Source organism: Salvia splendens, chromosome 16, assembly GCF_004379255.2.
Source record: "Salvia splendens isolate huo1 chromosome 16, SspV2, whole genome shotgun sequence".
NCBI lineage: Eukaryota > Viridiplantae > Streptophyta > Magnoliopsida > Lamiales > Lamiaceae > Salvia > Salvia splendens.
The window spans coordinates 13,465,989-13,485,803 of NC_056047.1; the positions used below are offsets into that span (position 1 = coordinate 13,465,989).

Genomic DNA, 19,815 nt, shown 5'->3' on the forward strand with positions numbered 1-19,815 from the left:
ATACTTTTACCTGATAAAATGATAATCTAAGCGGATAAAATTACAGAAACCTTATAAAAATGATAGTTTTTCCAGATAGAATGGTACTCTGAGTTGATAAAATGATACTTTTAGCTTATAAATGTTAGGTTTACTGCATAAAATGATAGTTTTGCCGGATAGAATGATACTTTCAGCCGATAGAATGATAGTTTTGCCGGGTATAATGATACTTTCAGTCGATAGAATGATAGGTATTTTTGGTGTATAAAATGACATTTTTGTTTAATAAAATGATACTTTTACCTGATAAAATGATAATCTAAGCGGATAAAATGACAGTAACCTTATAAAAATGATACTCTGAGTTGATAAGATGATACGTTTACTGCTTTGTAGGTTTGTATATTATGTATTGTGCCGATTATATTAGGTTTATTGCATAGAATGATAGTTTTGCCGGATAGAATGATACTCTGAGTTGATAAAATGATACTTTTGACTGACTGATAAAATGATAAAATGATAGGTTTATTGTATATAATGATAGTTTTGCCGGATAGAATGATACTCTGAGTTGATAAAATGATACTTTTGACTGACTGATAAAATGATAAAATGATAGGTTTATTGCATAGAATGATAGTTTTGCCGGATAGAATGATACTCTGAGTTGATAAAATGATACTTTTGATTGACTGATAAAATGATAAAATGATATATGTTAGGTTTATTGCATAGAATGATAGTTTTGTCGGATAGAATGATACTCTGAGTTGATAAAATGATACTTTTGACTAACTGATAAAATGAGCGAAATTCAGAAATTAAATGAGCGAAATTTGGATACGTAAATTTTATCATTAGCGAAATAACATATTTACCCCCGTGCTTTTTTTTATGAAGTAAATTTAAGTTTGAATCTAGACCACGTGATTTTAAAAATGTGTGGTCCAGATTTAGTTATAGGGTTATTACGGAAATTGGGGTTATCATTATAATGCACCCCTATATATATATAAAGGATGTGATCATATGATAACAAATATGGTGATAACCTAATAACCTATCATTTTATGGACGAAATATATCATTTTATAAAATAGAATATCATTTTATAGATTAAAAGTATCATTCTATGCATGCTGAAAAAATATCATTATGGTTATTATTTTAACGCGAACCGAAAAATAAAAAACCGAAATTTTTCAAATTTTAAAACTGAACCGAACCGAAAAATCGATCCAAATTTTGAATTTTCGATTTGATTCGGATATTCGGTTTCTGGTTTTTTTGCTCATCCCTAGGCATGTTTGTCTCCGCTGCCTTCAATTCTCAATAAAACTCTCTTAATTTAATCAGTTCTTCCATTCGCGTTGACCAACCAAAAGGTTTCACCGGCGCTTCTTCAGCTGCAGGCGAGAAATTGCTCGTGCTCCACACCATTCGCCCGCAGCTCAAGGTCTCAATTTCCTTTCCTTTTTTTTTGTTTTCCATTTCTATAAAGTCCGTTCCTTTTTATCTTGGGATTTGAGGGAAAGATTGAGGAGTTGAGAGTTTTTTGAGGTCCGAACAAGGAAAGTTGTCATTTTGTTTCTCTGTGGTGGAAGAATCAAGGTTCTGGAGGATCGATTCAGGGTTTATCTGTCTTGTTAGGGCTTCTTGGGTTTGAGGTTTGACAAGAAGATCTAGGGATTTTGCTTTGTCGGTGGAAGAATCGAGATTTTTGAATTTGTGATTGAGGTTTTGGAATTATTTGATTACTGAAATTGGGGGTTTTTTGTTGAAGAAGTAGTAGCTAGGTTTTTGCTGAGAAAAGGTGGAGTTTTTAGTCTTGAAAAAATGGATCCAAATCAGCCACCTTCGAATAGGCAAACGGATCATTTAGGTGTGAACAAGATTGGGAAAAACATCAAGAAAAGCCCCTTGCATCAGCCTAATTTTGCTAGTGCTGCTGGAAGGCAGCAGCCTCAACCCCAAGTCTACAATATCAACAAGAACGATTTTCGCGATGTAGTTCAGCAGCTCACTGGTTCGCCATTACGCGACCAGCCTCCTAGGCCTCCCCAAACCCACCCGAAACCCCCCAATAACCGGTTACAGAGAGTCCGTCCCCCACCTCTGGCTTCGACCGGCAGGCCTCAGCTCCCCTTTCATCCTCAGGGCCCAATGCGAATGCCTGCACAAGGCCCCATGCCTTACCCGAATAACCTAGGGAGACCTCCGCCCCCGGCCCAGTTTGATCAACGCTCCCCCAACATGTTGCTACCTTCCCCTCCTCCTGATGTATGGGGAAACACTGCCGAGTCTCCCATTTCTGCCTACATGAGATACCTTCAAAACTCGATCATAGATTCGGGTCCCAGGCAACCCCACCCTTACCCACAAGGCCATATGCAGCATCAAGTTCCTGCACAAAATCTACCTCAGCCTCATGCATTTCCTAACCCGGCCATGCCTCCAAGAGGAAATGGACCTCCCACGAATCTCCCATCCCCTCGTTTCAATGGTCCTCCACCCCTTCTTCCATCGCCTCGTATGAATGGGCCAATGCCCCCTCTTCCTTCACCAAGGGCAAACGGCCCTCCGTCCCTTTTACCCTCTCCAACTTTGCAGTTCCTCTTACCTTCGCCTACAGGCTTTGTAAACTTGTTGTCTCCGAGATCACCTTATCCGTTGCTTTCTCCAGGGTTTGACTTTCCCCCGATCTCACCCAATTTCTCCTTCTCTTCTATGGGCCTGTCTGGAATTTTAGGTCCCGGACCTCATCCACCTCCCTCCCCTGGCTATGGATTTCCTTTTTCCCCTTCGGGTTTCTTCCCTGTACCCAGTCCAAGATGGAGGAACCAATAACGGTTTAGTCGAGACTCGAGCGCAAGCTTCAAGTTTAGATGGATTTCATGACCTTCTTCAAGCAGGTTCAATCTCCTATTTCAGTGCTTCTCCTTCAGGGATCATGATGTGAACTGCAATACAAGAGTTGATCTTGAAAATGTTTCAAGCCTTTGTACTCTTCCTCTTTACTTTTTTTTTTGTTTTTATTTGCTCACACAACTTTGTCTTCTTTGTATTGCAAACTATGTAACAGCTACTGTCTAGTCTTTAGATGATTGAGTAGAGATTCCAAAGCCAACTCTAGTGTTTAGATGAAGCTGCAGTAGATAAGCAGATAGTGTTGTAGAATTTGCAAAGTTATGTAGGTTGCCTCATGTACACTTTATTATTTCATCTATATGTTCAATTGCCATTTCAATTTTTCCATAACCATGTTTTGATTTTAAGTAAACATCTAACATGTGTGGAGTTGGTCAAGTTGTCAAACCATGCTTTGCAGTTGTGAATGTGCCATTTATGGTTATTGAAAAATGTGTATGCTAAGTTATTCAAGAATACAGTTAGGCAGAGGGATAAAATGTTGGCTCTAAAATGCACACTTCATTTTATGGTTGATGCTTTGTCATTGCAAGACCTAACTGGTTCCTATTATAGTAATGATAAGAATAGGAAGGGGAATTTTCTTCTAGATTTTGGTCAAATGGTAGACTGTTTCAAAGTTATCTGCTTTGAGCTGAGCGTGGAAACGGTCTAGCTTGTTTAAGACCATAGATTGCTTTCTTGAGTTTACAAACCAATTGAGGGTCTCCTTGCTCAAATCCAAAAGGTTGTTTCATATAGATATCCTCTTCTAACTCACTATTTAAGAAAGCATTATTGACATCCAAATGAGTTATAGTCCAACTGAGGGAGATAGCCAAACTGAGGATTAATCTGATTGTCGTAGGTTTAACAACTGGGCTAAAAATCTCATTGAAATTAAAACCAGGTTGTTGAGAAAAACCCTGAGCAACAAGTCTTGCTTTATGTCTTGCAATAGCACCAGAAAGATGAAACTTCAATTTGAAGATCCAAGTACAACCAATAAGATTTTTGCCCGGAAGCAAAGTAGTAAGAACCCATGTCTTGTTCTTGAGAAAAGCCAAGAATTAAGCCAACATTGCAGCTTTCCAAATAGGAATCAAAATAGCTTCTAGGGCAGACCTAGGAAGAAGATTTGGAGACAGAGATATGGAATAAATTTTGGGCTTGAAAATCCCAGCTTTGGCTCTAGTAGTCATATGATGCTTTGAAGTAGCTGTGGTGGTAGGAGGATCAGTATCTGAGGGAGGGGAGCTTTGTATAGCTGAAGAGTCAGAAGAGGAAGTAGGAACTATATGATCAGATGAAGCTGCATTGGGAGACTGAGTAGGGATTTCTGGGAAAGAAGAGTCAGAATCTGATGGGGGAGTTAGGTGGAGGAGGAAGGGGAATGTCTAGAACAAGAACAGGAGTGGGAAGAATAGGAAATAATTCCTAGGCAGATAAAGGAGCAACTCCAAATTTTTCAAATGAAGACTGAAAAGGAAAGGCTAACTCATCAAAAACAATGTCTCTTGTGATGATAACTTTTCCATCAGGGCGCAATGCCTTGTATCCTTTATGAGATGAGCTGTACCCTAAGAAGGTAGCTCTAACATGCCTGAAATCTAGTTTATAGCTCTCAAAGTAGATAGTCAGGCTTCTTTGAGTGAACTTTTTCAAACGGAGAAATGTTTTTGATGACTTTTGAAGGCATTAGAATAATGAGATGAACAACTGTGAGAAATGCATCATCCCAAAACTTAGGAGGAAGAGAAGATTGAGCCAAGAGAGCAAGGCCAGTTTCAACAATGTGCCTATGTTTCCGTTCTGTCAAGTCATTTTGTTGTGGTGTATAAGGACAGGAGATTCTATGAGCTATGCCACATTCGTTAAGAAAGGAAGTTAGGCCTTTAAATTCACCACCCCAATCAGAGTGCAAGGACTTGATTCTGGTATTACATAGGTTTTCAACCATTGATTTGAATTGTTTAAAAACATAATAGATATCACTTTTGTGTTTCAAGAGATATATCCATGTGTATCTAGTGTGATGATCTATGAAAGAAACATAATATGAGAAGCCATTTCTGGACATGATAGGTGATGGACCCCAAAGATCACTATGAATCAACTCAAGTAGAGAATTGAAAACAGTTTCTGAGAGAGTGTATGATAATTTGTGAGCTTTAGATACACAACATGGATGGCAGAGGGAAGAATTTTTCATTGAAATAAAAGGGATATTACAACTATTCAAAGAAAGTTTTACAATGTCTAGAGTAGGATGTCCGAGTCTATTGTGCCACAAGGCAATATCTAGACCGGGATCTGAGCTAGAACTACTGCTAGAAATGGGAAGTTGCAGACTTGCAGAGTAAACAACTGGTGGTTTGGACTCTTGATTGGAAGGAAAACTAGAGCTACTGCTTCTCTTGATTGGGGAGTGATGAACAAGAAACTGATAGAGACCATTGTCAAGGGTTCCCTTGAGGACGATTTCCTTGGTGCATTGATCCTTGACAAAACAGAAAGTAGGATGAAACTCAAAGAATACATGGTTATCTTTTGCAAACTAAGACACACTAGGAAATGAGTCACTCACCTCTTAAAAGGCCTTATAAGGGAGAGGGTTATCCATACTTTTATAGGTGAGCTAGGATCATTACCAAGTCGATGTGGGACAAGATATTAAGAATTTAAAAACACGCCACCTCACGTGTGGGCCGGAATGACACATCGGACTTCCATCACGTGGGTAGGCAAGATAAGAGATAAAGAGATAAAATACATCATCGACTTGGGTCCGCTCTGATACCATGAAAGGAAACACAAGAATTCATGTAGAAGAAAGTGTATAGCTGGATTACTCATAATAGAAAGGGATAGAGCAGTGTATTCATTACTTAATTCTATCCAAACAACATTCCATAATTATACACTGCATTCGAACAATCTAGAACTAATCTTTAATCTAAGTTTAACCTCTTAATCGTCCAGAGCCTTTGTCTTAGCGGCAATGGGCTTAGACATTATTGCATGAGGTGCCGAGTTCGAGCTCTCTTGATATCAGTTATAATTTCCTACTATCTATAGTATAGGAGTTTATTTGTAATTTCTTCCTTTATATAGGAGTTAATTTATAAAAAAAAGTTTAACCTGAAAGGATAATCAAATTTGCTTCACTCTTCCTTGTGCCACCACGTCTCTGTACGATCTTTGGTGGTCCTGCATTCCAGCTGCACTCGTAGCAACCAATTCCCGGATGGTTTTAAGTTCAGTACATCCAGCCTTGAATGAATCTCGTGCTTCAATTGATGTCACGTGAGCTTTCACTTGATCGGTTGATTGCTTCTTCAACTAATCTCTCTTGATCGGTTGATTGCTTCTTCAACTGATCTCTAACAAATATTGCATCAGTAACAAAAAAAAGTTTGGATGCAGTCAGAAAATGAAAACGAAAAAATCAAAGTTTGACATGAAGAAAAGTTTTTGGATGTGTTGGCAAGATAAGACAATATTCTAGATGATGGGAAAGATTTTCTTGTCTTACTCCTATTTCTTTGTACAGTGATACCAGTTTCCAGAAAAGGAAGTGGGAATTAAGAAATTAACCACCCCTCGTCTCATTAAAAACACTTTTGAGATAAAATGAATTTTAAGGTCTGATTAATAAAATTAGAGAAAGGTGGAAAAAAAGGGTGGGTTATAATTAGTAAAATATGAGGTTCATCTCATTAAAAAGAAAATGCTTACTAAATATACTCTATAATAGTTTTTTTTATGGAATGGACGAAAATGATAACAGTACTAGTATTTGTTTTTATGGAACAAGGGAAGTATTAAATAGAATTATGATACATTGGAAATGTATAGTATGAGTAGAATTTATTCATTATTGTATTATTTAATTATTTTCATGGTCAGGTTAAAATAATTATTGCTACTAAAATTTACTATATCCTCGAAAATTGTATTACAATTTTCTTTTTTGACAGTAAACGAAAGTGTGTCGATTTCGATTTCGATTTCTGTTTAGAATACCCAATCGTATAATTCAATCCCCCACCACTCAGGCACTCACCATTCCTCTACTCAAGTCTCAAACAGGATATAGTACTAGTAATTTATAGTAGTATTTTGAATAAATTTTAATTAGTTTTAAACAAAGTTCGTTGAAATTATAATAATCATTGATCAACTTTTTACTTTGTTAAAATAGTTAGAAAAGTGTCGACATGCGCATGCCAAGCTTTTCATGAGCAGTCCATATCTGCTCATGAAAACTGATCTAAAAAGCACAAATTCTTCATAAAACCTAACTATGTAGCCCAATCCTACGCGAGCCATAATGTTAACCAGATATCAGAGGAGAAGTTGCTGTTAGTTCCAGTTCCAGTTCCAGAAAGCAAATGATACACTACAAGTCGACAACCTCGTCATCAAATCATTAGCAGTTAAGCCATGGGAAGAACAATGGCAACTTCCTTTCTGGATGCTGCTAAGGGTAGCATGTCTTAGCGCCATAGATTATCATTGGAGAACCTTTTCGGGAGTATGCTACATGAAGTTTTGATCTTATGTAGAAGATCTCAAGACTGCATCCACCAAGTCAAAAGGGAAATGCATAAACACTTTAGAAACCCATTGTTTTAACTTCCATTAGAATTTGATGCATTCTTCTTCTTTCTCTTATGCTTAGGTTTCACAGCGTCCAATAATGTCTTGCCTTTGTTTTTCTCCTCTCTAGCTTCAGCTGCCACCAATAACGGAGGTGAAGGATCTGCATCTCTATGGGATTCATCCTTTACATTCAACTGTTGCTTTTCAGGTGGCATTACATCCATCTTCAGATTTGGTGTTGCTACGGCTGCAAGATATGAAATGATTTATTTCTCTATCTACAGAACTAGCAGAAACCAAATAGATCTGAGCTTCTATGGATCTAAATCCATATAGTGCACATGCTTAAATATGCTGGAAAGTAATATGAATATCAATTAAGGACGGAGACTTGTTCTTGTGAAACAAGTAGATTGGAAGCATCTAAGAGTTGGCTCATGCCCGGTTGAAAATATGAATCTATCAAAACTACATAATAACAATTACCAGAATCTGAAAATATAGAACCACAAACAATTGAAGGAATAAAACCGAGGGACTAAATGATTAAGAATCAGATATAGTCGATTTTAGAGGCTGAGGCACTTGGTGTCCGAATATAAGAAAAATCATGTACTTCTGAACAACAAGAAATATGACACAAATGACATGAAAATATATTCATTGAACAAAAGATCGATCAAGAGCAACTCCTTCTGGGAGGGAGTAAGATGGCATCAGGAAGAGAATTACAAACCAGCAAGAATTCATACTAGGGAATTCTTATTTGTTAGAGTCTAAAACCTAGAGTGCCAATATTTAAAAGTAAGAGCAATAAAAAAGTAAATGCAAGACAGATCTTGAAATAATTTGATTTACTATCAAACTTTCAGAGCTAATAATAGAGTTTCATCACTCCTTTCATCAAATGCACAAACTGTTAATAAAAGATTCATCATCCTAAGATCTTTTGACAGTTTATGTTGTAGCTTGAAATTTTGTGGAGAGGTTGTGAATGATTATGTGCCTATGTCATCATTTGTCAACTTGGTCTATGGAAAAAAACACAAAGATGACAGAACTACCAATAGAATACCTCGTGAAGCTAGACTTGCTTTCAATTCATCAGCATCTGCAATCTTTGAGTATGGATCCCTGCAAGCACAAAAAATATACATCAAGAACATGTCTGCTATTAATATTTCAGACCAAGCATATGGTGATGTATTTTGAAGACTTAGATGCATAGATTCCTTAATAGCAACAATAAATAGACAAGCAAATTAAATAATTTGACGATTTTGCTGTACGTGCAGGCATCCATTCAATTGGTGTAAAATTTATTGGGATTATTAATTTAGTAGCATGACAAACATAAGATGTCAACTAACCTATATCCTGTACATATACATACAGCCTGGACTACATATTATCATAAAGAGCAATGAAGGAGATTCCCATAATCATATCAGTAATACTACTTCTCAGACCATGATTGATGTATTCCACGATAAAAAAAATTGCACGTGCAAACAAAATATCCAGTTCATTGTAAAGTGAAACATATGTACACGTATTAAGATCAAATAAACACGCACACACAAACTCATAAAAATAATAACTTATCATAAAAAGGCTTTTCATAGTAAGAACAATTTCCTTTACTGAAAAAGTCAGAAGAATAAGTATTTACCAACTAGAAGGTCCACTAATGACGGCTTTATGTTTGCGGTGTTTCAAACTGCTTTCATCTTTCTTTGATGAGTGGCCCTCAATTTCCATGTCATCACGTTGACCTTTCTCTAGTTCCAGTTTGGACTTCTCCATGTCCTTTGATATATTGCTGATATCTACTGATTCAGGGTGTCTTTTGATTTTTTTCAAATCTCTTTTTGTTTTATATGATTCAACCTGCAGAACCAATAAATAATTGCAAAATATTTCACTAAGCCAGGTTATATAATACATTATGAGATAGAAACAAAAGAATAAACTTAGTTAAGTGCCAGCAACTGCTGAAGCATGTGTACTGACAGCTTTTTTAATTTTGCCAGTAATATCAGCAGCCTTCACCGATGCTATCCACAAGCATTGCATAACAATGCTTTGCATTACACCTTCTCCTCCAGCTTTTTGAATAGCACAGACATCACCATTTGTGTTCAAAGTAGCAGTCAGTTTTCCACCCATAACAGCTTCTTCAAAGTGTGATGGGTCAATAATCTAGCAACATATGTGGGAAGTAGTCTGTCAGAAATCTAACTATCAAATGTGAGACAACAAACATGTGAACTCAGGGGAAAAATTTATGTTCATGATAAGCTTACCACTCTGCTCTCATTACCAATAAATGCAAATGTTACTGCTATTGGGAGATGGTGTACAATCAATGCTAAGGGTTCCCTGACCTGCCATAGCACAAAAACAAAATTTGAAGTTCAATATCTATTTTCTAGCTTTTTACACACCACCAAAACTCCCCTTTTATATTAAGAGGGGCAAGGTGACAAAGCTATTGACTTAAAAACAAATTTATTGCATGCCCTAAATAAAACACGCTACGCGCTAGCAGGACAAAATTGCAAATAGTTGGGGGCACAAAATATTTAGAGATCATCTATAAAGGGGAGAGAACAAACTTCTGGTGGATGTATTATAACTTCCTGACCATCTTCCCCTCCCAGTGTGCACTCTGGCCTTCTGAATGTCAAGAGCGCAGCCAAGGCTGCAATATTTGCAGCATCAACAAGATTCCTATTTTCAAGGAAAACAGAGATGCCAAATAAATAGTCTATGATGGCCAGCAGAAGCACGTAGGACCTCTATTTGAATAAGGCATAGATGTACGGCTTACCCGCCATTGTCTAGAATGTGAAGATCAATACGGATGGACCACACCCATTTCCCAGCAACGACACAAAGTGATTCAGTGTCAATGGCCCTGCTTTCCCTGTGAAACACATTTCATGTTTCAGCATGAAACATCATATCAAATTTTACGCTCTCTCCTAGTCCTATAGAAATCATTTATGCTTCATTGAAAAGCTCCAGATGATTAAGTTCAAGTCTTCACTAGATAAGCAAAGTGTTATCCTAGAAAAGCAATTTAATGAAAACTGCTGAGCTATAAAATTACCTTAACCCACGATCAACTATCCGTCCCAACTCAACAGCAGATTCACCAGGACGACCAATTTCAAAAGAAGGATCTGCCATTGGCGAGAACTCAGTAAATATGGCAAGAGTACCTTCATTAGGGCGATCACGGTAAGGTTGCACTAGTTGTGATGTTACAAACCCCATTACTCGAGTCTGGCCCAGCTGGACTTCTGGTGAGCCATCTTCACTGTTCAGACACCAAAAAGTTGATAATCTTATTTCAACCCACACAACCACAATTATCTCTAAATCATAAACATAATTTAAATTAAAATTGAAGAGCACAGAGAGAACTACATGGTATTTAAGAAACAACAACTCAAATTTTATGCATTTCAACATCAAATATAGTTATCTATAAGTGGTCAAACACATTCGCTGCTTAAGAAAGTCCAAGCATCAATGAACCTTATCATGAAAATTTACAAAAAAACTACAACAACTATCCTTAAGTTTAACCATTCTTCAAGCAACGAACAAACTGTCAAAGAGATGCCAGCGATAAAAAAAGAGAAAAAGGAGTGATAAAAGCTCATAATGGTGAAAATATAAAGCTCTAGTTTTCCATAGTTAGTGATTTATCACAGGGTAAACAACACGATTAGCCTATCTGTATCTTTCTCCTATAAACAAGATGAAACTAAGATATATAGTTGTAGCCAAATACAATCACAAGTAAAAATATCTACTTTGGTAAAATCGAAGATAACGTCTTACCTTCCGAACTGAATAGTTAGGTTCCGGTAATCAAAAGGGCCACGGCCGTCGATTCGGAGGTCAGAGAGCAGTGCTGTTTGAATGAAGTTCTTCTCATTGACGGTCATCCGCCACGAATTGGCCAACCGCTGCTCCATAGCATGTGAGTACTTGGTTAATTTCTTCGGCAAGAGAATTGAAATTCACGGAGGCAGCAGCGGGGAGCTGGCTCGGGCGGCCGAGAATTAAGAAGAAAAGGGGCTGATGCGGTCGTAGTTGTGGTCGATTAGTGAGTTTAACCGGAAATTTTGACAAGTAGAAAAGGATCTGAGATTTAGGGTTTAGGGGAAGAAGGCCCGAGAGAGATGGGTCAAATTTAGTGTAATATCAATACTATTGGGCCTTTTTGAAAGATATGCTGTATAAGTGGGCCAGATTTCGTTAAATCACCCAGGACCGTTCAATTCGTGAAATTGAAATTTAACTAGAATTATAATTTAAAAAAATTGAATTATAGATACTCATCATTAATTTAAAAGGGATCCAGCTGCTTCACAGCAATAGTCCATTCCATCGTTGTCAAATTAAATGTGTTCAAAATTATAAACTTTTTCTTATAAATTTATACAGAAAAATATATAAATGATTTAAAAATTATTAATGGATATATTTTTTTATCGTTTTAATCAAAAATATTAAATTATATTACTTCTTCCGTCTCCTTAAAATAGAAATTCTTTCCTTTTGGTCTGTGCTCTAAAAATAGAAACTTTCATTTTTAGAAAATTTATTTCTCTCACTAACACACTTTTCTTTCTGTCTCTTTTACTTTACCAATTTTACAGTAAAACTCGTGTCGTTTCAATTGTTTCAATTTTATGGGGACGGATAGAGTATTATTTAATTGGTATGTAAGATATATATTGTTAATTCGGTACGTATTTGATACGTATTTTAAACTATCGTATACCGATAATATTCGTTATACCGGTAATATTTTCATTAATATTCATTATATTTGGTACTCCCCCGTCCTTGAAAATTTGTCACTTATTTCCATTTTCTATACATATTTTAGATATGTATTCGATATATACCGTTAACTTGATACGTATTTTAGACTATCGGTATACCGGTAGTATTCATTATACCAGTAATATTTTCAGTAATATTAGTTATATTTGGTACTCCCTCTGTCCCTGAAAAATTGTCACTTATTTTCATTTTCGTCCGTCCATATAAATTTGTCCACACATTCCACTATCTCATTTTCACTCACATTTTAACACATAAAAGTAGGATCCACGTGTCACTAACTTTTTCAACACACTTTCTATTACATTTTTTAAAACTCGTGCCGGGTCAAATGGTGACAAATTATAAGGGACGGTCCGGACGGAGGGAGTAATATATAACGGCAATTTGTTATATTCGTTATATTGTTTGCTAATATTCGTTATATTCGGTAATATATACCGGTAATATCCGTTATATCGGTATATACATGCAATATTTCGGGTATCAAAAACTTGTGGTACGGTACAGTATCGTACCGTATTGAAAATTATGATATACTGAAAATTCGATAATTTTCGGTATGATACAATCGATATAACGTTTTTTGTTATTTATAGAGTTCAATACATCTCTTTCTAAGTCTACTATTCACACAACTATGCTTATGATCTTTTTATACTATCCATATTTGGACCTCGAATATCATTTTATGTATATCTTTGAAATGCCATAGCTTGTTTTTGTGCATGACCATATTGTAATTGATGTACTACTTAGAATGTTTTTAGTTGATGACTATTCTCATTTTGAACGTTTAACTGTTTTTACAATCTAATCATTAAGTACCGATGTAGGATTTTTACCACCGGGCATTTGAAGAAGGGATGTGCCAAAACATCAATCAAAAGTCTATGAATGTTTTTGCTCATCTGGATTCTGTCACCTTTGCATATTGTAGAAGTGTGGTTGGGGTGAGGTGCTTACTTCTCCCAACCATGTTAAATTAAAGCTTGTCTAGTAAGTCAAAGCAAATCCATAAGTCAGTCCCTGGAGTTATAATTTCGATACGTGATTTAAGACGAAATAAATATTTAATGGAATACCAAATGGACATATTTATAGTTCTGTAAGATATTTTTCCAATCAGCGATATTTTAGGCCTAAGTTCGAAATTAACCTTTGAATGAAATTTCGTTTGCCTATCTATAGCTCATCTGATGGCTATATTTTCCCCCGTCCTATCTTTGTTTACCTTCCGTGAGACTTTTTGTCTTTCGGGGATTGCTGGTAGAGCTCAAGGACAAAATATTGTATTTCGTTACTCTTTGTCTTTCAATGATTGTTGGTAGAAATCAAGTTCGTGAGACTCTTTGTTTTTCAGTTATCCCGGTTGAAATAAAATAAACTTGATTTTTGTTGTAGAACTACTTCATCCGTCCCACAAAGTTTGTCCAATTTCACCAGTTTCGTCCGTCCCACAAAGTTTGTCCCAATTCACCAGTTTCGTCCGTCCTACAAAGTTTGTCCCAATTGGAATCTTTCCAAAAATAGATATTAAATAATCTCCTCAATGTGGAACCCTTATTCCACTACATACCTCCATTTAATACAAAGTCAAACTATTTCTTAAAATCCGATATTTTAGAATTCTCTAGAATTAAGTAGTAGAATATTTAGCTATTCTAATATAAATAGGTATAGAATTTCTAAAAAATAGATATTATCTAATAAAATATCTAGATTTTTATAGAGAAAAATCAATATATTTAGAATATAAAAGAAAAGAGTAAGGAATTATAGAATAAGTGATGACAGTTATAAATAGAGGTGGGTTGTATAATTTTGTATGAGTAGAAAATTTTGAAAAAATAAAGTGTTTCTTAGTTTTTCTATATCACCATCTCCTAAACCATTTCTCATACAAGTTAAAAAATATAGTTTGGGAGTATATGTAGCAATGATAGTTTGCATTGCAATCATGGTAGACTTCATTGGATTAGAAAAGACGAGTGAAGTTTGGTCCGTGATCTTGATTTGCATGGGTTAAGTGATAGAAATCCCTCGATTACCATCTCTAAGATTAAGGTCATTCTCATATCCTTCTTGTGGTGAAAACAAAGTGTCTGCATATTGAAAATTAGCGGGATGGATCTTTGTGGATTAAGATCTATGAGGTTGGTGTCCATGTGGGTTATCGCATCCGTTTACGTCGTCCTATAATTTTTTTTGGAAATGGCGATTTACTCCTTTCCGACAGATATACCGGCTATCTTAAATTGTGCAGTGGTATTAGTAAACGATATATTGAGTTAGATGGCTCGTTGAATGAGTGATATGATGGACTGAAGAAGAAAAGTTTTATTGTCATCCATACACCCTAAAGCCTCTACTCTAATGTGGAATGAACAATCCCTAAAGTCTATGAAGACTCTAATGTGGAATGAACAATCTTCTATTAAATTTGTAAGCGTTTATGATTTTTTTTTTCATCAGAATATATTAACCTAATTATTTTCTAATTTTTGAATGATTGTGCATTGTGCAGGTGCCTATTCGAAAGGGTGTGTTGTGAATTTGATGTGTGACAAATATGCTGAAATGGTTAGAGACTAAAGATGAAGATCTGCACGCAGAAAAGGTGTTTGATTCATATTTAGTTGTATTTGATCTCTCTGATTTTCTGTTGGTTATACTTGGATCAACTTAACTTCTTTTGTGCATATTTTGGGTATATATATAGATCCTTCTGATCATGTTTTTGATATACTTTGTCTTCTTTTATGCTATAATTTTTCTCACCTTCACTGCCATTATGTTCCTGCCTTTATGTTTAATAGTAGTATATGGATTTTTCTTCATTTATGTTTTCATATTTTAAATACTCTATGCCACATGTCAATCAAAATGTGATTTGCTTTTGTCTCTTTCAATTTATGTGAACTTCAATATACATTCACTTTTCAATATTGATATGAACTTCTCCTACGTCAGAGAAAAAAAAGGTTCTTTTGTATCTTTCCATTTGATGTGATTCGCTTATTATGCTTTGAATTCTAGTTCATGGCTACAAAGTTTTTATTATATGGATTCTTAGGAGATTATCAAGTTTTATATTGGCAAAAACACAACACCTCTACAGAAATGGTTGAGAGGTAAAATAGTTTCTTATCATAGTGCCACAATTGCATTGGCCTACTTCTGTTACTCCCCATCCATTTTTCACACGAAGTCAGCAAAACATAGGACGCTGCATATCATCAAAAGTGAGAATGAAGAGAGAATCAAAAGCTGATTTTCCTAATTTCTCAATGTATTCGCCCTATATATGCCTCTACAAAGCCAAGTATATGATTCATTTCAAGACTTTTATGTCGTGGAACACTATTCTGTACAAGTTGGAGCTCTATCTTCACAACTTCCTCGAAGATTTTCCTTGAGCTTTGAGCTTGTGAACTCTCTCGCGTAGTCTCCGTTGATGGTCGTGTATCTTCCAGAGGCCATGGCCTAGAACCACAGACGAGTATATTCCATGTGTTAAAATAGGTGCCAGAATGTTGTCTGTCTGTTGAACGCACACAACACGAAATCTGGTTAGTGCATTATGCCTATACATTTTCAAGTAATTGTAGTGCAGCGGTTAATACATACTTGGATCCATTCGAATCCGAGATACAGCGCCAGAAGTGCCTCTAAGAGAGGAGAGTATATCTTCTTCATTTGCCTCCTTTCGTACCAGGCTGCACAAGTTGTCAAAGTTATCAAGTTTCATTGAAATTTTAGAGCATTGTGAAGCTATTAGTCTATCAGATGATCGATATACGAGTTTTCAGAATCAGAGCAACCTGAGTTTTAGAACTAATCAGCAGAATTTTAGATATGCATCTTAGGCTACAATAGGTAATAGAGCCAAAACACACCACAACAAAACAAAATTGTCAGTTAAAGCTAGGTTTCACTGGAAAACTTTTTGGTTTCAGGTGGTAACTTAGCTACATAAGAATAACATAGGCTAAATGCAAAACCATTTCTTCGATGGATTCAACAAGTTCGAGCTTTTTTAATCATGTAATTCTTCAAATAATTAATCCTACATATTTGTCAACCACACCTATAACCCAAAAACACAAGAAGGAATGGTTCAAAATCTGAATAAAGTCAGATGCAATATTTTGGATCTACAACCACAGTCACTGGTAATTGCAGGACTACGTTAGATGCGTGAAGGATATATTGCTTCTATTCCTACAATTGGACTTGTAAGATGGAAAGCAGATAAAATGATAGTTTGACGCATAAGGTGCAAGAGCAAAGATATGATTTCTGATATGCAGGCGTCTAGTACCAAGGAAAAAAGATGCACTACTTGTTTTTGTTATGTAACAATATGATCTAGTTATCGTGTCTACCTATGTTCGAAACTATAGGGGGTGCAGAAAGAACTAATATTGCTTTGGTGCAGCACTTACCAGCAAAGAGCTTTTTCAGATCTTCACGACCAGAGCGTGACATCAGTACTGGTGCAACTACATATGTAGGGTCTGAAATATATACAGAAGAAAAAAATGTGAAGTTAGGATATTAAGTTGAAAGTTCATAAGGGCAACCATCTAAGATATTTGAAGAAACTTATAATAGACCAACCTTTAGGAGAGGCAGCCATGTAATAAAGAGAACCAGTAAGAGCAGCCGTGATGACAGCAGCAAATGCTTGTGCAAATGGGACGAATGGAGGCAGCACACCAGCCTGTATGAAGAATTAAAGATTGAGAAAGTGGAATCATTTCTAACTCTACAGTTCTAATGAAAGTCTTTTAGCTGTTTTACCAATGAAGCCATTCCTCGGGCATTACTAATCAAATCACCGCTCTTGAGAAATATTTCTGCTACTGCTCCCTGCCAAGACAGATGTGTGAATTACAAATTGTTTCAGAATATTGAAGAAAGAAACTGCAAATCAACAAGATCATTATTTTCACATGAGGCGCCTCCAATTTAAAGCAGGCAAAAGTTTTGTTGCTTTTAGGGTGATTGAACAATAAAACAAGGGATGTTACATATAAGCAGGCTTAATCTCTATGACCAGTTTCTACATAAACTTGAATTCCTACTAGAGAAAATTGTAGACTAATAACTGGCCTAATATTATCACTATCAAGGAGAACAAACCATATTTAAGTATTCATGAGTTTGGATGACGATGAAGCAAACCTGAACGGCAGCACGATAAAAGAGCTCCTCTCCTACAGAACTTGCCGCAACAATGAGCATAAACTGCATGGAAAAACAAAGAATTTATTCAGGCCTGCAGTATAATCTAAATAGAGCAAAAATAAAGAGCTTCATAGATGCATCTTTCACCTGCCATGGTGACATTCCATAGAAGAAGCCCCGTAGTTCCTCGTCCTCCACATCTCTGATTGCACGAGCATGAGGAGACAGCTTAACAACTTCATCCTGCATCATTAATAGTTTACTACCATAACGACATAATGCGTAAGAGTTAAAAAAATCATATTCGTGTTGATTTAGAAGTCAAGCACCGACTTCTCATTCTATGGTTATTCTACTACTAATTAGTTATTCGAGTAAACAAATACGGGATAAAAGAAAGTAATAAGTGTTAAATTCTCAAAGAAAGCATGCTATACATCTAGTATGAAGAGAAGGGCCATAATTGGAGGAGCTGCATATCCCAATCCTTCAACGATGGCGTTTAACGTTAGATTGAATCCTCCACTGCAATCAATCCCAGATATGGAGCATATAAACCGCCCGGCCAAAGCCATTGCACCATATATTCCTAATGTTCAAAAAAAGAAGGTTAAAGTTACATTAGAGACATCCAAAAAGTTGGTGCTGAAGCCACAAACAAACAAACTAAAACAGATGGCATGCGAGGCTGAGGTAGGATTCTCTTTGGGCTGCTCCAATCCTCCACTATTCAAGTATAGGTGAATAATGCAGTACTAGATTTGGTGGGGTAATCCTAAATTACTGAACTCTTAATTGAAACACCTAAAAGGTTGATACTTGTATTAAATGCAATGATTATCATAAAGCTAACAAAAATGGCTCGGTGTCGAGGGACAATTTACAGCATCAAGAGAAGCGATTTGATTCACCTGAAGATTGGCGTGGATTTGAGCACTGAAATTTTATATATGACCAGCAAAAGTAATCTTACTTGGAATCGAATGAATACAAAATCCAGCCTCTAGCAATTGGACCATGTCTACATGCTTGGATGAAAGTTGCCCATAAATCCTTGAGACATAATAATCTCATGCTAATTTGCCAGAGTGATAAACGACTTTTGAATTGATTATTTTTCCATCCTAGTTCCTAATTATTCCATAATTTACAGTCGTTTTCATGCCCTAAAAAATGGTATATTTGCCACTAGATCTACCGGATGTGAAATTTGAGGTCTTAAATTCCAAAAATATTAATTGCAATCAACTAAACTATAAGAGTATTTAATGCAAATTATGGAATATTCGGTAGGTTCAATCATTAAAGGATGATAATTGCATGAAATCAAATAATTAAGATGTCACATGAAACAAAAATATGTACTTTTTGCACTAATCAATTTTCTAGTTAGTAAAAATGTTGAGCAACTTTGTTTCAACTGTAGAATTTATCGCAAGAGGAAGCTAATTCGTAATTTCTATACTAAAAGCTAATTTAGGGGAAAAGGAAATGAAAAGTTTTCAACCTCGAGGGATCCGTCAAGCAAAAGTAGATACTGAAAAAAAAATGTAAAACACAAACCGATTCCATATCCAAGGCGCACAATAGCTCCAATCTTCTCCCACACGAGCAAGTCCGCAGCAGCTGAATCATTGTAGCTCTGGTTAAATGTAGTCACCTCCATAGCCGGCACCGTGTACCCTCCTCGTCCTCCACCACTCTTTCTATCCCCACCCTCCACCACTTCTCCGCCGCCGCCATTAACCTTCGCCATCACCACCCCAAACCTCGTCCTCCTCATAACGATACGCCCGCTCAAACAACCACCGCCGCGGCCCCAACGACACGCCGTCGCCGGCGGTCTCGGGGCGACCGAGGTCAGCGATATTTCCATAGTTGATATCAAATCAACTGCGGCAGAGGATTGACGCTGAGCATGATAGAATGGAAATTGTGAGAGTGATGAGAGAAGAGATTAGATATTTGGGATTTGTGATGATTGATTGATGAGAAGAATGAGGGCCGCTGATTTATAAATTTGATTTATTTATTTATTGATTATTTGTAGCTGTGAGTGGCGCCACATCTGAGTCAACATGTAATTAAATATTGAGATCTGGGGGGCCAATCAGAAGCGAGGCTGGTTGCTGCGGAGATAATGCTCTGTTCAAATAGAATTTTTTAACTTAAATTTGATATGATGGGAAGCTTTTGTCGTTATGACTTCTTTTAATGTATGCTCATAGATATTATGGTATGCTAAATTGGTAAGAA

General features: G+C 36.3%; 3 protein-coding genes across 3 annotated transcripts; 1 reads left to right on the forward strand and 2 right to left on the reverse strand.

Moving 5' to 3' along the window:
- The first annotated feature begins 1,334 nt into the window (after nucleotides 1-1,334).
- LOC121772167 (protein HAIKU1-like) lies at nucleotides 1,335-3,243 on the forward strand. The gene has a single exon (XM_042169163.1). It carries the CDS (start codon nucleotides 1,822-1,824, stop codon nucleotides 2,830-2,832), a length of 1,011 nt encoding a protein of 336 aa, XP_042025097.1. The 5' UTR covers nucleotides 1,335-1,821; the 3' UTR covers nucleotides 2,833-3,243.
- Nucleotides 3,244-7,045: 3,802 nt separating this feature from the next.
- LOC121770661 (exosome complex component RRP45A-like) lies at nucleotides 7,046-11,701 on the reverse strand. Its single transcript, XM_042167423.1, has 9 exons — nucleotides 11,353-11,701; nucleotides 10,613-10,822; nucleotides 10,331-10,426; nucleotides 10,116-10,230; nucleotides 9,804-9,884; nucleotides 9,511-9,699; nucleotides 9,170-9,387; nucleotides 8,573-8,631; nucleotides 7,046-7,744 (listed from the first exon to the last, which is right to left on the reverse strand). Exons 1-9 carry the CDS (start codon nucleotides 11,487-11,489, stop codon nucleotides 7,527-7,529), a joined length of 1,323 nt encoding a protein of 440 aa, XP_042023357.1. The 5' UTR covers nucleotides 11,490-11,701; the 3' UTR covers nucleotides 7,046-7,526.
- Nucleotides 11,702-15,618: 3,917 nt separating this feature from the next.
- On the reverse strand, nucleotides 15,619-19,556 carry LOC121772577. The gene is made up of 9 exons (XM_042169723.1): nucleotides 19,123-19,556; nucleotides 17,997-18,148; nucleotides 17,707-17,802; nucleotides 17,557-17,619; nucleotides 17,173-17,241; nucleotides 16,990-17,092; nucleotides 16,815-16,886; nucleotides 15,997-16,085; nucleotides 15,619-15,910 (listed from the first exon to the last, which is right to left on the reverse strand). The coding sequence occupies exons 1-9, from the start codon at nucleotides 19,433-19,435 to the stop codon at nucleotides 15,758-15,760; spliced, it is 1,110 nt and encodes a 369-aa protein (XP_042025657.1). The 5' UTR covers nucleotides 19,436-19,556; the 3' UTR covers nucleotides 15,619-15,757.
- Nucleotides 19,557-19,815: the final 259 nt, after the last annotated feature.

What these genes read in the sequence shown, in the direction of transcription:
- LOC121770661 (XM_042167423.1), bottom strand. Translation starts at nt 11,489, where the DNA reads ATGGAGCAGCGGTTGGCCAATTCGTGGCGGATGACCGTCAATGAGAAG. An exon ending in CTAACTATTCAGTTCGGAAG is followed by an intron (nt 10,823 to 11,352) that starts GTAAGACGTTAT and finishes GTGTCTGAACAG; the next exon opens with TGAAGATGGCTCACCAGAAG. An exon ending in CTGGCAAAATTAAAAAAGCT is followed by an intron (nt 9,388 to 9,510) that starts GTCAGTACACAT and finishes TTGGTTCTGCAG; the next exon opens with GTTGAATCATATAAAACAAA.
- LOC121772167 (XM_042169163.1), top strand. Translation starts at nt 1,822, where the DNA reads ATGGATCCAAATCAGCCACCTTCGAATAGGCAAACGGATCATTTAGGT.
- LOC121772577 (XM_042169723.1), bottom strand. Translation starts at nt 19,435, where the DNA reads ATGGAAATATCGCTGACCTCGGTCGCCCCGAGACCGCCGGCGACGGCG. An exon ending in GCGCCTTGGATATGGAATCG is followed by an intron (nt 18,149 to 19,122) that starts GTTTGTGTTTTA and finishes TTTGAACATTAG; the next exon opens with GAATATATGGTGCAATGGCT. An exon ending in TCGGATTCGAATGGATCCAA is followed by an intron (nt 15,911 to 15,996) that starts GTATGTATTAAC and finishes TGCGTTCAACAG; the next exon opens with ACAGACAACATTCTGGCACC.